At 37.9% G+C, this 27,148-nt stretch overlaps 1 protein-coding gene across 2 annotated transcripts in view; it reads right to left on the reverse strand.

The window, feature by feature from the left end:
• Positions 1-27,148, reverse strand: part of LOC121083990 (trifunctional purine biosynthetic protein adenosine-3) — a 39,174-nt gene that overhangs the window by 2,581 nt on the left and 9,445 nt on the right. For both annotated transcript variants that reach the window (XM_040584991.1, XM_040584990.1), the window contains exons 3-21: positions 23,454-23,549; positions 22,558-22,732; positions 21,767-21,878; positions 20,445-20,513; positions 18,293-18,418; positions 17,381-17,468; positions 16,876-16,961; positions 16,079-16,247; positions 15,256-15,487; positions 12,347-12,441; positions 11,066-11,175; positions 10,294-10,492; positions 7,882-8,130; positions 7,370-7,522; positions 6,020-6,223; positions 5,569-5,700; positions 4,828-4,958; positions 3,185-3,326; positions 17-132 (exon numbers count right to left, since the gene is read on the reverse strand). In XM_040584991.1, coding sequence (XP_040440925.1) covers positions 17-132; positions 3,185-3,326; positions 4,828-4,958; positions 5,569-5,700; positions 6,020-6,223; positions 7,370-7,522; positions 7,882-8,130; positions 10,294-10,492; positions 11,066-11,175; positions 12,347-12,441; positions 15,256-15,487; positions 16,079-16,247; positions 16,876-16,961; positions 17,381-17,468; positions 18,293-18,418; positions 20,445-20,513; positions 21,767-21,878; positions 22,558-22,732; positions 23,454-23,549 — 2,684 coding nt within the window. The remainder of the gene's footprint in view (positions 1-16; positions 133-3,184; positions 3,327-4,827; positions 4,959-5,568; positions 5,701-6,019; positions 6,224-7,369; positions 7,523-7,881; positions 8,131-10,293; positions 10,493-11,065; positions 11,176-12,346; positions 12,442-15,255; positions 15,488-16,078; positions 16,248-16,875; positions 16,962-17,380; positions 17,469-18,292; positions 18,419-20,444; positions 20,514-21,766; positions 21,879-22,557; positions 22,733-23,453; positions 23,550-27,148) is intronic.

Below are 27,148 nucleotides of genomic sequence, written 5' to 3' on the forward strand. Positions count from 1 at the left end.
AGAAGGAAGTACTTACAGCTACAAAGTGTACAGTACAGCCTGTGACTCGGACTCCAGCTTGTAACACCAATTTGTGGGCATTTGCTCCCTTAAAAGAAGGCAGTAGAGACGGGTGGATGTTCAGTATTTTTCCTGTAAAATTGTAAGTGAGGCATTACTTACAGCATTCAGCCTTACCAGAGTGTTCCATGTACCATAATCAACAGAAGAACAAAAAATCTGTGAAAAAGATTCTTCATGACTTTCACATATGCTCACTTTTTGATGACAGTGACAGATAACCAACCCAAAGCATTTCAGAATGTCTCACTATTTCAGAAAAATCAAGACAGCAATCAGTTATAATTAATTGCGTGGCTAAAGCATATTTCTCCAGCGACTAATAATAATTAGTTTTTTGATGTAGCTGTCCTTTCCCTCAGCATGTTGTTCTTCTCTTCTTTGATCACAAGCACAATCCTCCTTCTTACAAACTCAGCACCCAGAAGAAACTTGGTGCAGTTTAAAATGATGTAACAGACACTCCACCCCCACTCACCGCTCCCATGACAAGGCAAAAATTCTTTAGCCTGGACTTTTCCTCCACACCTGTTTCGGCTTAATAAAAGACAACAGCTGCTCACATAGGAGCCCTTCTCTCTGCCCTTCTGAAAAGCACCTGTCTACCACTGCTACTTTCCACGCAGAAATCTGGCTGGGGGATCCTGAAGGTAACCTCTAATGCTCAACCAGGTGTGACCGTGGCTGTAACCCTGGGAAGCCTGTACCACACATTGCCCTTAAAAGAGAAAGCATATACCTGAGTTCCTACCCAGATGTACAGTAAGTGAGAGTGGCTGCCCATGACCTCAGGGTCTTACCACTACAGCAATGCGATGGTTAAATGGTAAGAAAACCTTCTTTCTTCTGCCAGACTTCCCCGTCTGCTTCTAATATGTCTGTGACAACTCTTCCTGCCCATTCTGAACCAGAGTGAAGTCAAAAGGTGCCTGACAGCCCTAGATCTTCTCTTGGATTCAGTACAAAGCCTTACAGGATAAAAAAAAAGTGGCCATCAATACTATTTATACCACAGTATGCTACACCCACGCTGTCTGCATGCCTCCTGTTTAGGAAGACTGTATGTCATCAGGATTCATTGAACACCACCTAAATGCCAAGCAGCGAGACTGAGCTGACATACGCTGGCGGAGGCAGCAGTGTACCAAAATAGAGGCTTATGATTTCATAATGTGCAGTGAAGGCCATTTCTGGCAGCACCATATGAAACCTGCACTCTCACTGCAATAACTTGTGCAGATACTGACCTATGCAACTTAAAGAGGTAAATTTATCAGCTGATCTTCAACAATATCTCAGATGTGTACTGTATCTCAAAAATACCCCTTTTTAAGCATCAGCATCTCCCTGTCTGCTGCCTGAGTGAAAAGGTACTGGGGACAGTGAGCTGGAAACAACGCTCTGCACTTCTGAGTTTCCTCAGTTTCTCGTTACATTCTCCCAGAAACTGCTTTAAAGGAATGTGGTTTTCTGTTTGCTTGGTTTTGTTTTAGTTATCATGTGTCCTTTATTTTAAGATTCAAAATTAACGTTTCAGGGCCGTTAAGCAAGAGTTTCACAACTAACTTCACACTCTACGTCCTCGTGACTGCGAAAGAAAGAAAACGTAACAGCAAGCAAGAATTGATTACCCATGGGTAATTTAGGGTAGCCAGTGCCTAGGCATGTCTGGGTCAGAGTTTTACAGCAGGCTCCTGTTAGCTGGCACAGATCCCTGAGCTGAACTGAATGTTTGAGCTCATATCTAAGACCTAGCTGAAGCATACCCTTGGTCAGAGCTCAGGCAGGTATCTATTTTCAAGCTCAGTTCTGGACATCTAAAAAATGAGTTACCCATCCTGTACCGAAGAAAATATTTTCTTTTGCTCCCAGGGCAGTCAAATATGTAACAAATCCTGCAGTGTGCAGGGCAATCATCAGCACTGGAAGTCCTCCCTACATGAGTGGGAGTTAAGCTCATCCTTCATTTGCACAAGATCTCTGCACCAGAGAAAGCTCTTTTCTATCCTCTGCACGAATACTCTACTCAATACACATCTCTTGCAGTGAGGGATTCCTCTCTCCTAACTACAGCTGTCTACACCAGACATCCAACATCTTCATCTTCTGGACTCTGTAATGAATGGAAAAAACCAAAAAGAGTTCATCTGACTTACTTTAGCTGACAGAAATAGCATAAAACGAATTGCCTCCTAGGAACGCCTGTTTACTCCCCTGATTTTAAAGAGGTTTGAAAAGCAGTTCAGGTGTAAAAGGCCTGTGTGACAGACACACCCAGCTAGCTCAAAAGTCACCATGTGAAAAACAAAGGCCGCCCAGAAAGCTGCAATGTGTTGGCTGACCAGCCTGTAACTGGTATAAGCAAGAAGTAGTTTAAGTAACCGTGACTGAATCCAAAGCAGCGCAAACAGTGAGAAGAGCAGCTGCCTGTGTGTGATTCAGGACTCCCTAAACAAAACAATAAGAGATAAGAAGAGGAATGTAACAACTAGGGGAGGGAGAGCAGAGTAGGCAGAGGTGAAGTAGGCTGCCTCTAACAAAGACCTGGAAAAATCGTAAAAGATGACCAGAATGGAGACTCTGTGAACACTTTGGACAAACAAGAGCTGAATCTGCCTGTGAAACGTGCCACCCTTGGATTCAGACAGCTCCTGGGATTTGAGACCAGAGGACTAGCAAGGTCTTCTTAACAGGAACTGCATAGTGCTGGCCAGTTTTGCAGTTTTATATGCAGCCAAAGCAGAGAAGGAATTCTCAGTGGCTGGAGGCTCACCTCTCCCCAACCAACATCTACTGCCTAGGCAACAATTTGCCCAGCACATAACATATGCAGAGGTCTAAAGTCTTCACAGCCTTATTGCAAAATATTTTCTAATAAATCAAAGACTACAAGATCTGTATTCGCCCTTGGCTTCCTTGAATCTCTGCAGAAATTATAGGGGGAAGGGGAAAAATACAGCCTTTCTCTTTTTCATCCTTTTCCTCACAAGATGGGAACATTCTAGTTTCCTGCAAACCTAGAAATAACATGGTCCCTTTTCTATATTTTTCCCATTTTTTTTTCCTGAGGATAAGCTATAAAATATTTTTTTTTAAAATGCATACACTACTATGCTGTGCTTACCTTCCCATTTTTTGACAAAAGGACCTGACAGTATTCGCATAAATCCAGCCAGACAGATCAGTTCAACTGAGAATTCTTCAAGGACTTTGTCAACTGCACTGTCAAATTCAGTGCGACTTTCGTACAATTTATGGTCAATAACCTGTGATAACCCAAAAGACAAAGAAATTTGGACACTGTCAATTTAATCTAAAAGCCCTAAGAGCACAGTGAAATGGTACCCTGGAGTAATAAAAAACAAGCAAATCTCCACATGTGGCTCAGGTTGGGTGCACATCCATAGCAAGAACATTTCATGAATGCATGCAGCTAACAGCCAAACGTGCAGTCTTTATTCCTATTCCCAAAGAGCAATCATCAGAATAAACAAGATTTTTTTTTAATTGCCCCATAGCTGCAGGCCCCAGCATTCTGACACAATTTAACAACGTACAAATGTAGGTCATTAAGACAACCTAAAGCCTTGCAATGATTCCAAACAATTTAAGGCCTCTGATAGCTGTAAGCAGTTGAATCTTGCTGAAAATTGTAACACAAAACCTTGAAAGAAAGGCTAATCGCAAACTCCTGAAACAGCCCCTACCACATAAGGTCAATATACTTGAGTTATGTATTTCTCATCCAGGATACATCCCCTAATTTAAGCAGGAAGAAGGCAGTGCTACATAACTTAAAACATCCACAGTCTTTTAAATAAAAGTGCCTGTTAATCCCTACCAGGTTTACCACACTAGTTTTGAATAACAGAACGGGTTAGGTGAAAAGGTGGCAGAGGGCACTAGGAACAGAGCCCAGCTCAAGACTGGGCTGAACTTTGCCAGGAGCTACCTGGTAGTAACTGGCACAGCAGGTACTCCTCAGTGCCTGTTTCACCATTCACTCTCCATCTTAACCACTGAGACCATCAGCTCTCCCAGACTATAATTTTTTCCTCATTATATGTTTGTTCTTCCCCTGTGTACCATGGACATATTTTACTTGTGATCTTTGTGTACTCCCAAATAAGAGACAGCAGCACTAACATTCAGATCCTGCTATTATTCAAGTTAATAACAAAGCTTGCACTGGGCCCAGATCTTCCCTGTGTCTGTAATTATCAGTGAAATGTGACTGTAAAATGCTCCTAAGTCAGAACAGTAACATTTCACATCTGTAATACAAGAGGAACAGTTTGCTTTGAATGAATCCTGGAGAGCCTGAAGCAATGCCCAGGGAGTCAGTGGAAGGTCCCACTGAGTTTGACCTCTCTATTTCTTTCAAATGAACTACCATGTCTGTTCAGCATGTAATTTTAAAATTAAATTCAGATAAAATAGCTTGTTACTTTAGCATAAATGCACTGCAGCTAAATAAATGGCAAAGTTTAAATTCTAACTGTGAAAGTTTTGCGTTGGTTTAATATAATGACTGCTCCCAAAACCATCAGGATTGCTGGCAGCATTTCTGAGAAGGAAAAAAGGAAGTATTTTGCTTCCCATGCTAGGTAGTTTGCCCAAAGGCACAAGTTCAGGACAGACCAAAAAAGAAAAGCTAAGGCCTTATCAAACCATCTCCTACCCTAGCAAAACTCACTATCTCACAGCACCTTCCTGCTACAGTCAGAGATAATGATGGCTAATTTTAAAAAGATGAGAAATACTTACCCTTGTAGAAATACCAGCTCTTTCAGCTTTCCTTAACCCCTCCACACCAGCTTTGTTAGAAACAACAAGAACTATTTGTGCAAAACTGGTGGGCTTCTTTGTGCTATTTATGAGGGCTTCCAGGTTTGTGCCTACAAGTGAAAAAACTATTCATGAATATCAAGTTGTTCCTGGAGAATAAATACAGTTAACAACTAGAATAGGTTTTAAATAAGCAGCAATGTGGGTGAGACCCAATCTAAAACCCATTAACAATAGTCCTATTTTAATTGATCTTACTGGGACTTGAATTTGACAGCTGGAGGCTACAGGGCTTTTACTAGCAATTACATTTTTAAACTGCAATTTATGGAATTGGAATGATGGTCTACTTCTTAGCAAGTGAGAATACTGGAAACCCTAGGAGTACCTATATGGCAAGAAGAAATTCTGATATTTTTGCAAAATAATGCTGTTGTCCCTGGAGTGCAACACAGTGGTTACCTGAATCTGGAGATGTGCAGAAATTTCTAGATAATATGAACATAGATGCAATTCATTATCAGTTTGCAGAAGAGGTTAAAGATCATTCCGTTTGTTACTGAAATTAATCAAAATATATTCTGCCTGTTACTGAAGGCCTGTTAGAAGCCTACCAGAGCCTCCATGGAGAATTGCAAGGACTTAAGAGATTTTAAATTTGAGCTGAAGTTCCTTTTTCAATAGTCTGTCTTACACTGTAGGAAAGAATATAACTCTCACCTGTTCCAGAGATAAGGACAGCAACCTTCACTTTGTTTGTTTGGATTTTGCCTTGGATATGACTGTGCAGAGACAGTGACCTATTGGCTTGCAAGGCTCGAAGCAGATTATGGACTTTAACATGGGCAGAGCCTGAACACATAGAGGAAAAAAACCAACAACAACAAAACAAAATGTAAATAAAAGGAGAAACAGAGAGAAAAGTTCCCATGAAAAGAGATTAATGGCACTGCTTTACTTCTTATTATTTATTTATAGTTCTGGTGACATCTCACATTGCTAAGCACGTGTTCTATGGACTAAGAAGTTGTAAGGACTGTCATTCTAATATGCTGTGCAAAAAAGCATGGAGGTTTCAGTTAAGAGATTTCCAGCTAACCTCCATGGAGACTCACCAGCTAAGGAGTTTAGCTCTGCATATTTTTTTTAAGGAAAATAAAAATTTAATAACCTTTTTGCAGGGAGACAACTTTCCCAATCAGCCAGGCTGCCTCGTGTCTCTGTATGTCCTTGAGGACCTGCTGAGCTAGCTCCTTCTGAACTACCAAGACAGCACCAATCCCACAATTAAATGTCCGAGTCATTTCCTCTTCAGAGAGGTTCCCTTCTTTATGGAGCCAGCAAAAGATTTCAGGAATCTTCCAGGTAAGAGCATCTGAAGAAAATTGAAAATACAAATGAAGCGTGGAAATCACTACCAATGGACAAATACTACAATTATTAGAGTATCAAGATCTGGATGGAAAGCACAGACAGAGTCCCACAGCAGCATTAAGTTGAGTGAAATCAGCTTCCATGCATGGAAACACAATGTTTTTTCCTTCCTCACTGAACAAGACTTGGGAATAGAAGGAAGTGTCACTCTGGGAGGAAATTAATCATATTGTTCCACTGCAATACGTTAATCAGTAATTCAAAATGGGCTTTGAGGCAGTCTTTGGAAAATACTCTTCTCAAAGGTGACAACTCTGCTTCTAGAGAAACTATTGTACCAAAACAATAGCCTTAAAAACTGTCACAACAGTCTCACACTACACCCAGTTCCAATAAGGTAAGAATGATTTACAGCAGCATGAGAAATGCTTCTGGACAAGCCACTGTAAAGGAATTCCAAAACCAATAAGCTTCCTTCTTGTTGTGTTATCTTTAAAATGGTGTTATCCCCATCTACCTATACTAGCGTCCACTGTGGACAAGTGGGAGAACGATTTACATGCAGTTCTGGAGTGCAAAACTCAATATTAGTTCTACATTTATTTATTAAATTATTAAAATAAATATTTATTCTACAACCCAATGAACACTGCATAACCTCTAGTAAGTCATTCGCCTTTCCATACTACACTTTCCCCCTAAGTGAAATACTCTTTCTAGCATACCTGATGAGCTCATGATGAGGATTAATTAAGGTATGTTGAATAGTACCAGATGTACTTGAGCTATTAAACATATCTGAATGCTGAAGACTTTGTGAATATCATTTAATTAGCAATAATTCTGTAGGTTATTGCAAATGATGACAGCTCATTTTGGATTGCTTTTAAAGTTGTTTTATTTTTGCAAGCATGGAAAAAGTTTCCTAGAAAATCCAAACCAAAACACCTTCAGGGGAAGTTAATTTGATGGGTAGCAGTCTTAAGACTACAAAGTGTTTTGACTGGCTCAGGTTCAGCAAACATTTCTAGATAGACAAGTCCACCTCTTACAGCACAAGTCAGCTGACATGGCCCCATGTACACAGGCTTGCACATCAGTCCATATTAACATGAGCATGTTTCCACAGCTTGTCTTTTTACCTCACCTAAAACGACACCAAAGGACTCTGGGAGAACTCTGGGGATGTTTTCCAGCAAGCCCCCTCCAGTGATGTGGGCATAGGCTTTCACATGGCCTGAGCGAAGGACAGGCAACAGAGTCTTACTGTAGATTTTAGTTGGGGTTAACAAGAGATCTCCTGTAAATGGAAAGAGATGAAAGAAGACCAGTTACAGCACAGAAAGAAATGTTAATCAATACTAAATTGAGGAAATCTCAAAATATTAATTTGCTGGAATCTAATGAGCATTGTACCAGGGAGAAAAACACAATGTTCTATCTACCTTTTTTAACATACAATTTGTCATTTATCCCCCTCCCTTAGTTTCTTTCCTGCATATGTGATTCACAGGAAAAACCAAGATGAGAACATGTCAAATAACGGAGTAATTTTTCTAGCACCTTAGAAAAGTTACAAAAGCAAAGGCACAGATAAAACGATAGTGTGATGTTCAGAAGTTCAAGTTATAATGCAAGAAACTACATTATCAGTGGTACCTAATGTCTGATCACCGGAGACACCAACTGGAGAAGAGAAATCAAACGATGACTTTTCCACAATCTTCCTCACAAGGCTGTACCCATTGCTGTGAACCCCAGATGAAGCTACTCCAATAACCAGATCTCCATCAGCAATTGTCTCCAGCTGGGGCAGCATCTGCCCTCGCTCCACTGCACCAACAGCAAAACCAGCCAGGTCATACTCTCCAGGTAGATACATGCCTGGCATTTCAGCAGTTTCTCCTCCTGTGAGAACCCAAAAGAAACAGAAAGGGGGTGTTGGAAAACCAGTGGGACCAGTAGGCATGCAATTTTTCAAAGTTTTAAACTCATAAGGCATTAACAGATTAGGTTTTTTAATTGGATAAATAAACATTAAAAATAATTAAAAACGTGTTTAATACAGGCCCTTCAACTGAACAAGCAAGAGCAGACTGGGAAAGAACACTTCCTCCCTCACTCTGACAACCAGTACCAAATCACTGTGCATTCACATTTTAAAAACAAAGCATATATTTAATTGTTCATATTTCCAAATTTCTGCCAGGCTTAATATTCTCCATGAAAAACCTACAAGGTGCAAGAGATACCAAGACATTCATACAAGAGCATCAAAGGAACCACACAGCTATTAGTCTTGCCCTCATGACGATTTTGTATATAGCGCTATCTTGCCTGACACTCCTGCCCACGGCCTGGCCATCATTATCACACCGACTTTGAACATCTGAGGTTTATAGACTGTTTTGGGAGAACACTGTAAAAGAGGGCCTGTCCTACCCATCCATGCAGCTGAACTGTTGTCTAGGCTATTAACTTATATCCTGATTATTAGAACATCATCTTGCTTCGTCCTGAAAACTATGTTTTATCTGGCTGACCTCATTAGAGTGCAGTCTGAAAGGGTGATTTTCCTAGCTTGCTATTCTCCGATAATAAATTCTACTACACCCAAAGCCCTTTGTAGTTATAAAGTCTTCCAATTGGGAATAAAATCTTGAAATTTCATGGCAAGATTTCACATAACATGTACTTAGGCTGAAGTATGAATTGTTTGATTATATTTGATAAACTGCGAGAACACCTTAAGACAAATGTAAAGCTAACTGTTCATGCAGAAGAAATTAAATGAGAACATGAATAGCCTCTTGGTCAAAGCTTGCAAACTACCTCAAAATGACACACTCCCACTTAGGAAAGACTTCTGTTACCAGCTTTCTTACAGAACTGGAAAAAAGGACAGAATTACTGTATTACCAGTTATAAAATGGTACCTAAAGTAAGACACTTCAACTGTCAGTTGTAGTGTCAACTTAAAGGTCTTTTTTGAAAAATCATGGTAATTCTCCATGTCTGTTTTTATACAAAAAGAAGGAAAAACAAAACCTATGTGAACAAACTGAACTTCTGGGTTTCGTTGCTTTAAAATTTAACCCTGTGTTGTACTTCTTTTCTAAACTAAAGACTTATACAAAAGAATGTATTTTTCACTGACCTAGAGATATTTTTATTGAGTTGAACAGTGTTAAAGCTGTATTTTAAGCTTTATGTATGTAAACTAAAGATTCTAGACATGAAATACTGTATCATTTTCATGGATAACTAGATTACTGTATACCAGAATACATATACAATTTGTTAGTAAAATGTATTAAGTACTTGTATTATAAGTCTGAAAAGGAAAATGTTTAAATTTGAGTCCTAACATCTTGGTGAAGTAAACCTTCAGCAAGTCTTCACTAGACAAATAATTTTGGTATTAGTTTTATAACTAACAAAACCTGGTTTCTTTTATGTTTCTGTCTTGTGGTTAACTTCTGTATCCGAAGTAGTGAGCTCCAGCTGAAGCTTTTGTTGCATTCTTAAAAACATTCTCAGGCCTTCTAGTTTTATGAAGCTTGTGGGAACACAACTGAGAGATCTTTACCTTTCCTGTCCAATTTTGTTAAAATCAGCTAAAAGGTTCGAAGTTTAGTTATGTACACACAGAAGGACATGTGCATGCACAGTGACGCATATAAATCTTGTTTCTAGAGGAAAGCTTGAGGATTTCCTTCAGGATAAAGGATAAAAATAAACAAACCTATTTGGCATGTTTTAAAATTTACTTGAAAAATACAAAGAATTAAAATACACAAATTGCTAGTTTTCTAGGTAGCTGTTAGAGTTGCAAAGTCAAATGAAAATAAATGAATATGAACATTTATGTGCAAGTTCCTGAGCTAATGGCATCATTTGTACTGTCTCCTTTAAGTGGGTAGAGATTATGTCCTCTGAAAACAAAGACATGTGATGCTTTGGGGTTTTTTTCTAAGATTCTTCAACAGAGTAAGAAAACAAACACATTAAAACCAATTATAAAGATATTGGATAAGATTTTTCATATCCTTCAAAGAAAAGTGTTCTTACCCAAAAGAGCACATCCTGCTTTTTTGCAGGCTTCAGCTATTCCTGCAATGACACCCTGAGCCACTTCAACATCAAGTTTGCCACAGGCAAAATAGTCGAGGAAGAAGAGGGGCTCTGCTCCTTGAGCCAAGATGTCATTGACACACATGGCAACCAGGTCCTGACCTATGGTGTCATGTTTCTTACACACTTGTGCAATCTGCAAAACACAGCAAGAGAACCTGTTGGTTAGCTTCGAGAAACTGAATCACAAACAGAGAGTCTGCAATGGAAGAGGATTGAAATCATGCTGTTCCTCTAGATGCTTTTTGAGGAGCAGCCTAATTTATTATCACGGCTGTGAGCCTCTCCTAACATTTCATTTTAGGAACTGTTACTTCCTTAATTGACAAGTACAAAAGGCACTTTATGGAAAGTGATTGAACTGGAAAGGGCTTCATTGCAGTTTGCATAAACACAATAGCAACCGTATAATTAAATGTTTTTCCCCATGAGTAATCTTTTTGAGGGTGGAGATTCTACCTTAATGGAGTCCCTGATTACACAATTAAGATTAAAAATTAGTTATTTGAAGCATCATTTCAAGTATGGTTATTTACATGCCAGAAGTCAAATGTATTCTTGATTTTTTTTGCCTAAAGGAAGGCAATTTTATTTTTCATTGCCTTTTTAGAAAGACAAATAGCTATTTCTAGAAGACAACTGATGTTTTCTGTTAAAACGTTTTCCTTTCTATGCTATTTTCCTTCCTTTACATAAATTTTCACATTACCTTGAGTTTTGTGCCAACACCATCAGTTCCAGATACCAAGATCGGATCTTTGTAACCAGCTGCTTTCAAATCAAAGAGGCCAGCAAATCCTCCAAGTTCTGCATTGCAGCCTGCCAGCCAGAAAACAGGAAAAAATAATCATTTTTTACTTTCATGGGTTTCTCTAGGATCTCCAACACAAATTCTCTCCGATGTTTGTCAACATGACTTTGCTTTGTCACCAGGAAACTTCTCTGACATTTAGAGCCTCTTCACAGAGGCACAGGAGCTCCTAATCTTCTTACGTTTGCTTTGTCTTTTTTCTTCGTTATTACTTAAGGCTAATAATCCAAAACTTTTTGATTGAACATTCAATAATCACTGTGACTGATATATTTCACACTTGCACTTAGTATTTTTCAAAAAAATTGTGAATTGTGGTAACAGACTCAAGCCCACTGCCTCCTGGGAACAGGTGATAACTAGGCATTTTCCAACTGAAATTTATCTCTTTGTTAATACTGCTACTTACAGCATATTAAGACTCCTTGTTCCTAAAATTGGTTGTGATAGGTAAGTATGGTAACCTGAAAACTAAAATTGGTTAAATCCTAGAAGTGAAACAAGCATAAGTGAAAAATACTGTGCATGGTAAGAAATTACTAGTTTTACTAGTGTGTGTATATGTATTTATATTTTTCTCTCCATGTTTTTCTGACATTATTTGAAGGTTATCAGTTAATTTGAAGTAAAAGGGTTATTTCAGAAATTAATGATATTTTAAATCTATCAAGAGAATTACAGGGACCTGCTAGTGCAAGATGTGCCTGAGATCACAACAAAAAAAGGATTAATTGATTCTGGTTTAACCAAGCAAAAGATGTGTCTTCCATATCTATCTAAAGTATTACTGTCTCTGAGGAAGCCTACATCTTGTACGCTTTTCTAAACATCCATCTACAAAAACTCTAGTTCACTCTGCAAGAAATAATAATCCATGTAATCAAAAATAGCACTAAATTGTAGGATTTCTGCTTGCATTTATCCTTTTAGAGTGCTTAACTCTATGCTCTATCATTCATAACATTCAGGAGATACAGATTAGTCATTTTGGGAAGCAAATCTGTAAATTTAACAAAGTAAGTTTTGAAGAAATCACAGGCATTTGCTTACTGCAGACTTCTTGTGTAAGCTAGAAACACACAGAACACATAAATATGAGCTTTCATATCAAGATCAAATTATAAGCTTTATTGCTTGCCATGAACTGACTGAAATAAGAGTAGAAGATACAAGTCTTACCTGACCTTGATGTGGCTGCAGCTAGGGGTTTAATTTTCTGAACCAAAGTATTCCCTGCTGCAATGTCTACCCCACTGTTTTTGTAAGTCAGGCCTCTGAAAGAACGTTAAAAATGTTACGGCAATTGATAACTAAATGCATAAACATATATTTAAAAATATTTACTTCTTTACATTATTGCATCATTATGGGCATTAACCATTTAGAATCCTATTCTGCTGTCAAGTACCACTATTTTCCCACACGTACAGTAACTTTGCTCAAATAAAAACATTTCTAAGTATTGCAGTACTCATTTCAGGCAAGTTCAATGGTTCAAAGGTTATTTTTTTTTCCTGTTTGGAACCCGATCTCACACATATACCTGAAGATAGGGAGTATTATAACTAAGGAACAAAACTTCATGGATTTGTACCACAGACAGTCTGCCATAAGCATTTTCCAAATAGTTCCAGGTATCTTGAAGACAGCATCAGAGCATCAGTATCATACATCACCCAGTCAAATACCAAGATAAAACCCAACCAAATGAAAAAAAACCATCAACAAGGTAAAGTAAGTGGACTAATGGATCTGATTTTGCAAGGTTCAAATCCCTGGCCTGGGTACTGAGGTATCTGTAGTATAGTTCCTATGCTCAAACCAAAATGTATACAAAAATGCACTGCTGAATCAGAACATCTCAGCACTGTGCAGGATCAAGCTCAAGTTAGCTTTTCAAAACAGAATTATCGCATAAATCAATAGTCCTCTATGATACTTTGAGATTTACAACTGTAGCTTAAAGGTTGCCTCTCCTTATCACCTGGAATGATACCATCACAAAACAAGCAACACATCTTTTTTGCTTAAATGGAATTTCTATTAAAGTATATATTTTAAAGTTTATTTTAAAAGACCTATGTCCCTAAGGTCCATTTCAGAAATCTGGAAAGAAACATCTATAAGCTCCAGGTGGTTTTTTATATACAGCCATACAACAGAGAAAACACACTTAGTACTAAGTGGTGTCTGTCCATACGACTGACTGGGGACGTTAAGTACCATCCCATATTTACAGAAGAACCTTTTCATTTTGGAGATAGTGAGTTAATGACTTTTCATCACTACCTGTACCAAACATATCTCGCTCCAGTTAAGCAACTGTTATTTCTATGCTGTGAGTGGCATGAACCAGGCTACCTGCTGCATTCCTATTTTAGGTTCATACCTATTTTAGGTCTCTTATTGATGTGGTTCAGCGTTAAGTTTAAATGCTGAGGGTGAAACACGCTGTTGATTAACAAGGACAAATACAGCAAAACAGCTGGCCAAAGAGTGGCGCTACCAGGAAAATACAAAGGTATCTGCACACACGTATCACTGCTCAAAAATCTGCAAGAGGAAAATAATCATAAGAAGCAGCTGTTCAGCCTGTGAGTAAGACTCAAGGAAATACTAGCCTGTGGTAAGAGACCAAAGTCAGGCCCTTTCAGTCTGAACATGGTAAATATTCACCATATTTTCACTTTATTTTTAAAAGCATGGTATTTACCTTGATTCTTTAAATGCATCTTTAATTCTTCAGATTTTCTTAAACATATTTTATTAAATAAATATTCGGATATTTTCATGAAGTGTGAAATGCACAGGACTCAAATCCTGCTAAGTGCCAAGAGAAGGTGCATCCTCGAACTTACAGAGCCAACCATCACCCTTCCTTAAGCATGTGCAACACAGAGTCCACAGTGAAATGTGCCTGACTGCCTGTTTTTCCAATTTCGGGACGTCTGAGCAAAAGTTGGTACAGACTCAAGGGCAGTGAAACAGGCACTGATTGTAAACAGGTCCCAGGAGTCTCCTCCATAAGCCAGGGATCCTCCCAGCATACAGGCACTCCAGTCAAGAAACTTGCTGATTATGGCCACTGAACTCAAGTGTTTTCAAGAACCTTATAATTTAAAGTACCTTACTCTCTTGCCTCACACACACTGACCTGACTTTTTTCTACAATACAGATACCAATTACATATTTTCACATACATTTCTCAAAAGGTGCACAGTACTTGAGAGAGAAAGAACACTAAATACAAACACCCTTGTTCATTTAGTAAGTTTATTGATCATAATTTTACAATATACTAATCAGTATACGCTGTCAGCAAAAATGGAGCTCTTACTAATATGCTTCATAGACCTCAAAATCACCTGTTATCGAAAGTTATGTTTTGAGCTAACTGGAGCATAGGCAGGAAGATATGCTTTGTATTAGGTAAAAATTAGTCTAAAAACCTGTAAGAAGTTCTTACCATTAGTAATACCATTAGAGAGACAGCTGGACACATTGCTTTAAAAAAAACCCTGCACCCATATAATCTCAAGACTGTTAAACTGAATACTGTGACAATAAAAGACATAAGAATGAGAAGGAGCAATAAATCCTACCCACATTGTTAGCCAGTTATTCCATTAAAACGCATATGCCAACAAGGTAGGTGTTCCAAGATCATTTTAACCATTTCTAAAAACTCTAAAATGAACAAATAATGAAACTTTCTTCATATATATTTCATTATATTAATAATAGACTTCTGGACAATACAAACCTAGAGCAAAAGCTATGATTTAAAGCCCAAGAACCAGAAGTTCACCTTCCCTAACACAGACGTAACAGATAGCAACAGTACAAGTTATTCCCATATGCTTGTCACTGTAGTTTAACTCAGACTTGGGAGAATAAGAGCATGGATGAGAGCTCCATCAGCCTGTTCCTTCCTTGGCTGGTCTTGCTTAGATTGCTTACAAGGATGGTAGTTAAAACTTTCTAGATTTACAGATAATATAAACATCAGTTTATTAATGTAAACTAGTGATGTCTTTAAGTCCCTTTTACACCAGTTATTTCCATTTCAAGTATTTCAAATATCTACCTGGATTGTCTCAGGAAAGCTATAGCCCGATAACCAATGTCCTTTCTATAAATGGCACCCTTGAAGTATATGGCTGCTACTCCCTTGTTGGCTTCTTGCAGTGCTGTCATGAGATCCTCTTTAATAGCAGTTACTGTAAGGACTCTTCCTCCACTAGTCACTACTTTGCCATCCTTCAGGGCTGTGCCTGCATGGAACACCTCCAGTCCTAGTTGCTTAGCCTTAGAAAGTCCTGTGATTGTTGTTTAAGAAAATAAATGCAGGAAAAATCAATTTATTAGAACATTCTCTATTAAATCACAAATTAATAGATACTCAGCACTTATTGACTGTGTCTAGAAACCACAATCAAATTCAGTGTTATCATGATGGGAAATAGGAATAAATTTGTAAAAACTACGTTTTGAGGAAAGACAAGTCTGCTAGTTGCATGCTCGGAGACACAGAAAGAGGTATTTGGCTGAAACATCTGCATACAACATCTAACTCCAGCTGGATTTTATACTTCACTGGCATACAGACCACAAAACAGACCAGCATCAAGATTATGTAAGAATTAGTGATCAGCCCAGAACTACTTTACTGTAACACGTATTAAAGAAATGCTACAGAACTTAACACAGTACAGAGAATTGAAAACACGACAGGTGTATTACCAGTAAACTCTGAAGTGTGAAAATTCAGTTGTCTCTTGCTGACCCATAACCACAAGATCTACAGTTTCTATGAATCCGAGTTCCAGTGACTCACCTTCATCCAGCAAAAGAGAAAGGAGAGAGAGCAGGAGGGGAATCAGACTTCCAGTTTCTCCTGCTATATTTACCTGTTATTTCCAAACCCTTGGGATATGTTCCTGGATATCCTTCACTAGCCATGACCACTGTCACAGCTGCACTGTCTTCAAACCAAACTGGCATGGAACTAGACAACTTTTTATTGATAACCGCTTGCATAACTTCATACAAATCACTTTTCAACAGTGGAAGAATTACCTACAAAAACACAGATTAGCAAATTATATAAAACAATGTACGCTGTTACATTTTCTTCACTGAGCTTTTAAAAATACTAATGTAACTGTAAAAATAACATTAAATAAGTATGTTCATATACTGTATTTTCACATATAAATACATACTGTGCAGGATCTATGTACCTTTAAAAATACTCTTCCTTAAAGTTAATTTCTGTGGGTAAAAGAACTGCTCATGTGGAGGGGAAAAGGTAGAAACCAAAGAACCCTATTTTGTTCTGAAGGATAGAAATTCAGTGTTTGGTTCCATTTGCCAACAGGGAGTGGGGAAAAGAATTGCTCACCTCTTTATTAAAGTAAAAAACCGAAACCAATCCAACTCCATTCCAGAAAAGATAGGAAAGTGCTGAGTTTCACTCAAGCTTACCCTTGTAAAGCCCATATTCGAGTATGACCTGCTGAAATCTTCTCTGGAATAGAATCATTTCATAACAGAACCTCTGTCTTGAATAAACAAACCAAATACTTTAAAACTCAGTGCAATTAGCTAATTCTTGATCTGAAAGTTAGTTAGGAATAATGGTAGATGGTAACAGACTTTTTTCCTCCCATAATGCCAAACTGTATCTACACACAAAATAACTTACCTGACATTCTGGGTCACCAAATCTGCAGTTAAACTCAAGAACTTTAGGTCCATCTTTGGTAAGCATTAATCCAGCGTAAAGCACACCTAGAATAAAAAAATTTATAAAAAGCTATCTAAGCAGCTGCATAGATAATTTCTTTTTAATCTATTCATAATATTGTTTAAAAGGATGACACCTGTGCTCATTTAAAAGCAGGATGTTAACACTTGAGAAAAAGATAAACCAGGCAAAAATAGTTGTGGTTACAATTTTGCAGCTTATTTTCAAATGTTTTCCTTTCTGTTCCTCCTTACTTGATGATTATCCACCATTAATGAAAATATATATCCATTGATTTCAATGGACTCTAAATCAAGCCACTGATACCAAATGCAGTTTCAAAAAGAAAAAATATCGAAGTTATCTTCCTTAACTTACAGTGTAACTTAGGCCCATAAAGAGGACAAAGTGAAAAAATATGTCTTTCTCTTTATGATTAAAAAGCCCAGACTTTTGTACATACCAAAATAGGGGACACCTTCTTTCCTCATGCCATCAACAGTTTTCTGAAGAACAGAATCTCTTATTTTCTGCAGTAAATCTTTAGAAATCTAATAAAACAGAATTAGAAAACAATGTTTGTAAAAAGGTAGTGCATGATCTTTCCTACTGTGATGGCTAGCATTTTTAAGAGCCAAGCAGAACACTTGGATGGTCACTTCAAAACATTTCATACAATGAAAAGCCAATGCTATTTCTCTCTCCTCAGACAACATACCACAGCATTAAAACAACTGTTTGCATTTCTTCAGACACTTTTCCATGCTTAGATCTACATGTGCAAGCAATCCCACTGCCTTCACGGGAACAAACCATTTGCACAGACACTTGAATTTAGATAAGGCCTCCCAAAGACAAAATCACAGTTGGAAAGTATAGTGATCAGTGATTGAATTTTATTCAATAAATAAAAAGAATAGCTTTACTGAGGAACAAACACCATATTTTTTGAAAGAAAAAAATAAAAATCACTGACCATGACATAGGTGAAGAGAAAGCAAAGTAAGTCCTTTTGCAAACAGAAGTTCCTTGCCACACAGAAACCAAACTACCTTAAGTCACAGCAAAAATCTGTCATTAGCTTAGTTTGGCCCAAGATAAAAACATGGTTTCAAGCACAAAACCAAATCAAAATACAACGTTGCAGAAATAACAGCACTTCCACCTTTATAATTAAAAGTAATGCAGTAGTAATACCCTCCTCTTTAGAGAAACAGATTTATTAAGGACTTGACTGTGTTTCAAGCAACTCTTCCCATCCACAAGACTCACTCTCTCCTGTTCCTCGCGGTGGAACTAAAAATTCACATATACTTTCAATACTAGAGCTGTAGTACAGCTGCACTGAAATGTCTCCTTATCAATACATTTTTACCTGAGGTGCTGGGGAATAAGCTCCCATCCCTCCAGTGTTAGGGCCTTCATCTCCGTCCATTAATCGCTTGTGGTCCTGGGCTGGTGGCATGGGAGCAATTGTGATGCCATCAGTGAAACATAAGCACTAGAAAACATGGCAATAATTAAAACTCCAGTGTATGATTAAAATTGAAGTACAAAAAGTGCAAATATATTTGATTTTCAGTGTTGCAAGTGGATATTTAAGAGTATAAATTCTGTCTCCCTGATAAAACAAACTATAGTATACTAAACATTTCCCTTTTCCCTCAGTACCCACAGGGACCAGTGCCTCATTTTGTATGACCTTCCTACAGAAATTACCTTTAATATAACATATAAAAATAACGTAACATCAGTAGTTGTACTGAAAAGAGATACTCAAAAGGTTAAAAAAAACCCTAAAATACTTCACAACGGAAGCTGCTTCTTCCCTCCCTCTTCCTCCCCCCTGCCCCAGAAGGAAGGCATTACATTCCTTTCAAGATTTCCTTTTCCTTGTTGATAAAGCTATTTACTTTAGAAATATTAATAAATTACTTATATAGCAAATGCTTTTATCCTCAATATCTTCATAATAACAAGCCTGCTGGCATCTTCTGTAACTGGATGATGATGTTCACTGTGCAGACTACTGCTAGCAGTACTCAAAAACATTTTATAATGCTAATTAAAAAACAAGCAAGGATTCTGCTACAAAACCTGAAAATGCCAAAATACTAATAAGTTAAAAACTCCAGTCATTTGTGGAATGTGAATTATTTTGACAGGCAAGGCAAGCAGTATGTTTCCTTCATTGTTGTCAGTCATCATAGAATAAAAACCTTTTAAACTGCACGTTTATATTATTGTGTTATATTACAGTAAGCCTGCTAGCATTCTAAAAACTAATTAAGAGCATTACAGTTTTTCCACCAGAAAATTAAGATCTGGATAACCCCTTAGTTCCTAAAAAGGTCAAGCCGTCCAGGAAGGAATAAGCATTACAAGACCAGTATCTGTACATCTAATTTCTTCATATTGGGCAGGAAACCAGACTATGCAAAGATTGGCAACAGTTCAAGATGATCGCTTACTTTATAAATACCACCACCTCCAAGATGAATGTTTACAACATTCAGCATAAGTCAATTCCAGCTCCAGGACCCAGGAACCTGAGCTGGTGCTTGGCTGTTCTACTTTGTGTGATGCAGGTGTCAAGTTGCCCTGCCACCTCAAAGTCTAGGCTCTAATTCTCCTTTTCTCCTTCACACTCTGCTAATTAAATCAGATACACTTTTTTAAACAAAGGACTGAATCAGCTTAAAATGAAGGAAATGTTCTCTCTACATCTGCAGAGCACATCAACACATTCTACAGCCATTTAACAGTTCCAGGTCCTTTGTCCCCGGGTGCACTTCCAAGTTGCAGTATCTCTGGCAATGAAACTGGTTAGAGGATCCTGCCTGCGCCTGTCTTGAGATGATTGTTCTCTTGCTCCAAAGAAGTCTACTGCTCCCTCACAATGCAGTTCAACGTTTTCCCTTCCTCAGCAAAGCTGATTAAAGAAAGTCTCCATCCTCCTTTACTCCCAGCCACTCCCTGCCTTGATCTGCACTTCACCATCCTGTTACTCATATGATTCAAATGGCACTGGGCTCTAAACCAGAACACAGAAAAGAAGCAAGGTGGTGGTGTTGATTTCTTTGAAAAAAGGTCTTTAGCTTGTAGCTTCACAAACAGCTAACTAGTATAACTGAACTATCAAAAGCAAACAGCAGTGAAGAAGTAGCAAAGGGGAAGGGAAGGGACACCTTATACTGTCTTTGCTGTCAGAGAAATCATAACACAGAACTACATGCTCAATGACATTCAAAATTTTTATTTTAAGGTGTTTTTTTTTTCCCATGTGGCAACAACCACTGATGACTGTTGGAGTTATTTTTACATAATTTGAATTATTTTAACAGACTGCAGGAAATTTGATTCTTAACACAGCTGCCTAATTAATACAACTTTATTTATAAACAGGTAAACTTTTTAATTTAAGTAATAAAATCCTACACATCCCTGCTGTAGGTACTTACAGAGTGTTTCCTAAATAGTTTAGAACAGATATAATCAAAGTGTTACACACTGAGATGCACACTTACAGAAACTTCTTCTCCTTCAAGAAGTTCTTCAACAACAACAGTTTCCCCAGCTGTGCCAAAAGTCTTATCCTACAGTAAAAACAAAAGCTCTTTAGTTCTGTTTCAGTTATACTACTTAAAAAAATAACAAGAAAATAAATTTTTCATACAGCAAGAAAAACGCAGCACAATTTTAAGACTATTAATCCATTCTCCACCCTGCGTATGTTAGCAATGGTATAATCTTTGCTCCTCTTTTCTGTTTATTCTTAAATAAATGCAGTTTTATGCTTGAACATTTTTAAATTGCAGATGATATTTATGACTTAGCAATCCCTCATGCTCTACTTTCTTTAGTATGCGCCCATGATACTGAGACTAATAGCAATGGCTGTCAAGTCCATAATCTGAACATTTACTTTGTAAGAAAGTGCAATTCTATAGAATACATTGGAAAGGGGCAATATTTTCATATTCCAGTGCAATGTCTGAACACTGACTGCATATTTAGACAATTAAGAACATCGAACCCACACTGACAAGATGATTTTGTGGGTCTGTAAGACTCTAATATACATTTTTTTGTTCAAGACATTGGGCCACATGTTAAGACATGTATTTGTCCATAAACCATACACACACACATACAGCAAAGTGTGAGTGCAGACCCTATATTCTTGATTCTTGAAGTACAAGAGTGTCAGATAACATCTCCTATGAATCAGCATAGCTCCCCTGAATTGTAAGATGCTGTGCTGCTGGCACCAGCTGAGGACCTGGACTGTATATGCCTTATTTTCCAGCTCCATGGTCTTAACTGTTCAGATGAAATTGCTTCTTTTTGCTTCTCTTCAGATTTTGAAGGTCCTAATTATTTGTTGAATATCCTACCTACATGTATACTTAACTTGCAATCATTCCACTGGAATTTCACTACACATTTAAGCGCTGTGTGACTAGAATCCTAAAGCTGATGTTGCTTGTCAAGATCCAGCTCAATTACCGTGCTAATATTACAGCATTGTAGTACCTGTTTGGCTGCAGAGGTTTCAAATGGTAAAAAACCAAAACCAAAAAAACCCAACCACCAAACCATATGGAAATAAGCATGGGTTTTCATTCAGAATTCTTTTATTTTAGCCTACAGGAACTATGCCTAAAAAGAGTACCCTGCCCCAAGCAATAAATATGACGGAGCTTCATAACTGTCCAAATAATGGGTAAAAGATTTGATATCTTTTAGCCAAGTTCCTATTACATAGAAATTAGTATCTTTGGACTCTGAGATGGTTAATAACTTTTTGTGAGAACTCCTTCAGTTAGTGTGTGACATTTCTACTCACCTGCATGATTTCAGTAACAGCTTTGCAGGCCTCTTCCTTGTTGGAAGCCACAATTACTCCTTTGCCAGCTGCCAGGCCACTAGCTTTTACAACTAAAGCAGGGAAGTTTGCACTTCAAAGACAGAGGAGAGAGATTCAACAGTAAACACTCTGTATTGCAAATATATTCTGTAGACATTTTGAACATTTCAACAGCTGAAAGATCAAAATACTTGTCAGTTTTCATAGCAACCATTCTACTTTGTTGAATAACACACAAACACCAGGCTTCTCTTGTTATGCTATGCCTGCGAAGAGTTTCTGCTTCTTGTTTTTTTCCCCACCACTGAATTTCATTGCTGTTCTGTAAGGTTGCTTTCTTTTTAATAATTTACTGTTGTATCATTTTTGAGTCACCTGGATTGTATTCTGATCAGCGGTTGCTGAGTCAGTCTCCAATGCAGAATTTATATTTGTGGAAAAGGTACAAAGAAGGCAGAACATATGACTATCAGACTGCAAGCTGGGTTTCCACAGCAGGCAATTCGAAAAAAAAAGAAAGCTTGCCCTATATTCTCCTGTGAACTGAACACTGAATTTATTTTCATTTTAGAGCAGTAAATAAGAACCATTTAATTATCAGACTTACTGCAGTGTGATAGTGTCATGTTAGACTATCCTTCAAAACCTTTAAAGATGTTCTATCACAGCCAAAAGCTTTGATACATTAGTAATCATGTGATTGTTTTGGATACCTAGCACACCATGCATTGCTGTAAACAAAAATATTTCTAAAATTACGGTAATTTTACCTATTAATAAAGCTACATGCTGCTTTAGGATCAGTAAAAGATTTCCATCTTGCAGTTGGGATCCCATGACGATCCAAAAAGGCTTTGGTAAAGCTCTTACTGGACTCCAGCTGAGCTGCCTTTGCTGTTGGACCAAAACACCTTACTCCAGCTGCTGTCAAGTCATCAACAATTCCTAAAAATGACAACACAAAATAATTTTATAAATCACCAGATGATTTATAGGAGTGAGTAAGATAGTCCAAGTCTACAGATACTGATTTGTTGGAACAAGTATTTCAGGAAAAGTACGCCATACATACCTATGTGCCTGTTTTACCAAACGGGCGTTACATGCATTGTTCACTGTAAACAGGAGCAGGTAACTCTGCAGCATTCTGGGCTAAAAAGATCTGCTGCATTTGATGACAATTCCCCCTTGTTTATATAGCTTTTAGCTAAAAGGTCAACATTAGTCTTTTGTGAAGATGACAGTTGTTGATCACGTAAAAGGTTAAAATAGAAAACTTACCAGCATGTTTATAAATGTGGGGTTTTCTTACCAAGTCTCAAATTATTATTATTTCAAAAAATGAAAACTCCATAGGAAAATCAAAATTCTAGTTAAGGTTCCTATACGGAAACACTTTGACACCTCTTTTACTAATCACAAACATTTAAAAAGAAACTGAACATTTAAGGATATTTTAACTGTTATATTGCTCACACAATACCCTTCAAAAATTAATTTTCATCACAGCACAATGCTGCATTTCAGGCAAACTGCCATGGAGGAGCTGTTTCCATTCCTATTGAAGACACCGAGACACTGTTGAGTGGTGCACAGAAGATAGGGACTAAAATCTATTTTCTTCCTAAATTATGAAGGCTATGATTTTTTGTTTGTTTTCTCTTACCAGCAGCAAGAGGAACCTCTGGACCAACCACAACCAGCTTGATGTCCTGATCTCTGCAGAACTGGGCAAGTGCAGCATGATTGCTGACTGAAACAGCTGTTGAAGATACAAAAGGGCGGTAAGACTGTATTAATTACTGTTGTTTAGCACTTATTTATCACATAACACTGAAGCAGCATTTTCACCAGTCGCATACTCTGGAACGGCAGGTCACTGTGAATCTGGAATAGTGAGGCGCACACTGATATACAGACTTGCACACAAGGCTTAGAACAAAATGCACCACCAAACCCTCAAGCAAAGGCTGTGGTTTGATATGCATTGTCAACCCACCTTCTCTTGAAGGTGAGGAAAAAAAGTTTGGGGCTATGCAGTAAACTGATCTCATATCTAGGAACATCCTGTTTCCAAGCCCAAGAATCATTGTGAAGGATACAAGTGGAAAATAACTCACAAGCAAAATTACATATTTTTATATGTGTGTGTATATATATATATATATATATATATATGCATTTTTCAGCCACTCTTCTCCCTGAGTAGGGTCACCATAAATGAAGCTTTACACATGCTTGTGCCAGCACAGTGTAGGGGACAGGAATGAGTGGCTGGTGGTGAGACTGCAACTGCTTTCTTTTTTCCTTCTTTCTGTAGCACCAGCTAAAAATTGCCACACTAAATGGACCCTACTGAAACAAAGGGGAATCTGAACATTTTTTTGCTGTAGGCTAAACTTAATAAGGGCAGGTGTTGTAATTACAGGTAAGGATATTTGGTCTTAGGCTTTTATGACCGAGCATAAGGCTTTCCATAGACAAACATTTAATATGACGGTACTTGGGATGCCAAAACCTGTGTAAACAGAAGAAAAAGCTTGCACAAAAGACAATAATGTCAAGTCTCATGATAAAAAGTTTACGCAAAGGCAATGCAATTCCACTGCTTTTATCAAGAATAAATAAAGCCAAGGTCTACAGAGGATGGGAACACGATCCCAGAGAGAGCCAAAAAAGTGGTGAGCACAACCCGGGGTGGACTGGCTGACCCTGCAGGAAGGGGACTAACACATCAGGGCCTGAAGTTGGCAAAAGGAGCACAGTACAGCACAGCACAGACCCTCCTTGCAGCTGAAATACTTTGCTTTAAGTTTTGCCTGTGATCTCCTGTTAGTGACTGTACTGGCAAGCATGCCGGGAGCTGATGGTCTCTTCCAACTGGTTTCCTGGGAAGTGATAAAAGAGAAGGGAGAGGCTGTGATTCAGCAGTTTCTGCTGGACAGACATATCTTGTGTCGGTACCCACTGTGCTCCTGCCATCCTGCATGAGTAAATTGCCTCCTTCCACAAGAGAAACAGCTATTTCTGCCTAAGAGATGTCATAAAAGCAACTGTCAGAAACCTACATTTTGGTTATAGATTTACCCTATTCAGGTGGAGTGGGGGAAAAAACCAGACTGAACACTAATAAAAAGTTTCTCCTTGATACTCATTTAACAGTTCAATTATTTTGTTTCACCAATATTTGTAAGAAGCCAAGGCCTTTGACTTCTGGGAGCAATTTATGCCAGTTAACTTCTGGCTCAAAACAGAGCAAAACCAAAGGCATAACACACTTGGCTTTAAAGTACTGATTAACATGAAGGTCAATTGTCTTTCAGTCCCATGGGGCTGTTGTGAAAGCTGCTGGAGAACAGGAGATCCCAACCAAAGACAGCGGGAGCTCTGGTGGGCAACTGCAGAGGGATGATCTCTGTTACCCATGAGATCTATCCATGCAAAGGGGAGCAGGGAAAGGAATGAGTCTGTAAGGTAATTGCGCTTTTCAACCCAAATTGTCTTGCCACAGATCTGATCTACTAGTGATATGAACAGTGAATATGGCAGAGGATTTATATGACGTGGAAATGTCCTAGTAACAAACAGAAAGGAATAAATCACATTGTTAATACATAATTTCAATGTTGCCCCCAAACATCATTTTCCTCAGGATGTAGACAGAAAGGGGACATTTTTGTAGCTGTGTTTCATTTCTCAAAATGACAGCTGAACACTCCTTTTGAACCAGACAGAAGGACCTTGGATCAAGGTTTACAAAGCTAGAGCTTAAAGTTAAGAGTGTACGTTACATGGAGAGCTAAAATGTGATGGAAGGAGGTGTCAGGCCAGTAAAGTCCATTCACAGACATTCATATGTCTATCTCTGGGTTCATCAGGCCATTCTGTGGGCTTCTGGCACCAAAATTGCCCTGCTAATTACATATAAGTTGACTATAAAACTAGTCACTTAACTTAAATCTGCCTTTATTGTCAGAAATGATTACTGACTCAAATTAACCATAAAACTTTTTTTTTTTTTACTTAGATACAGGCAAGTTTTGAAAATGTAAGGTTATTTATAATTTTAAGCTCACCTTTATATGTCTCAGAAATCATCTGAGAACTAGAGTTGCAATGCTAATTAAAGGCAATCTCATCAACCATGAAGGGAGGATGAACTTGCAAAGTCAAATCTTGATTATACCAAAAAACCCAGAAACAATGGTAGCAGTTTCACAGATGTTGCTGCCCAGGCTCACACAACATAACAGGGCTTCTATAAAGCTGTTTTCCATTTTCTCCCCTGACTTAAAATCTAAACCCCAGTGGTAGGACTAAAATGCCTGAGCAGATATTAAAAACCAAAGAAGTCAAACACTTCACAAATTTTAGATTCTTCCCACCTCCTAGTTGGCTGAGGATTTCTCTCCCAAAGTACATGTGAGCCCATATTCTAGAAAAAAATATTTTAGTACATATGGTAGATTTCATGGACCTGGCTCAAGCATGCTCAAATATTTTCCAGTCGAGGGTTCAGTATTTTTTATGAAATAACAAGGTGAGAGAAAAGTGCAGCAGTTTTTAAAAGACACCACTTGCAAAAAAATGCTGAAATGAACATTCTGCAAGCCATACAGGCTGGCATTGACTCCATTTAGCACAAGGGTAAAAATCTTTGACTTTCTGGGATGAGAAGGAAATGTATGACTTTTCTGTCATGCTCTTCCCTTGGGCCCTCTCCTCAGAGGCCAAATAGAACAAAAAAAATACGATACTGTGACTAGTCAAAGAAATTAAGGACAAACAGCCTGTAATTAAGCATTCCAATGGAATTAAATACAATAATTACCTGCTGTACAAAGATCTAACAGGATTCATGTTTCCACATGAGATGGTAACAAAAAAAAGATTTTACTCACAAATAGGAATGCAGAAAGATAATGTATATAATTCATGCTCATATGCATACTATGTTAACTTTAATTCTGTATGTTATCACATGTTTTGAAGTGGAAACTTAAGTTGCTTGCTTTAAAGTACCTAATTCAGGATCTGTTATATAAAGGACACAACACAGGAATATCTGAGTAATCCCCCCGGGTTTGTACTGATTCACTGTGTGCCTCCAGGCAAGCACCTTAGACCAGTATTTTTTTTTAAATGCAGCACGTAATTTTGGATGCTCAATTTGAAATACCTTAAGCTTGATTTCTCAAAATTATTAACTATTAATAGTTTCAACTACAGGTAGTCAGAGCTTAACATATTAAGCTAGAATCTCAAAACAGGCAGTTACAGCACAAAGAGAGAAAGATTTGAAAATAGCCTTAACTTCTTAAGGTCACTAAGACAAAGGCATGATTTTTTTTTTTCTGGTTG

Source organism: Falco naumanni, chromosome 2 (genome assembly GCF_017639655.2).
Source record: "Falco naumanni isolate bFalNau1 chromosome 2, bFalNau1.pat, whole genome shotgun sequence".
NCBI lineage: Eukaryota > Metazoa > Chordata > Aves > Falconiformes > Falconidae > Falco > Falco naumanni.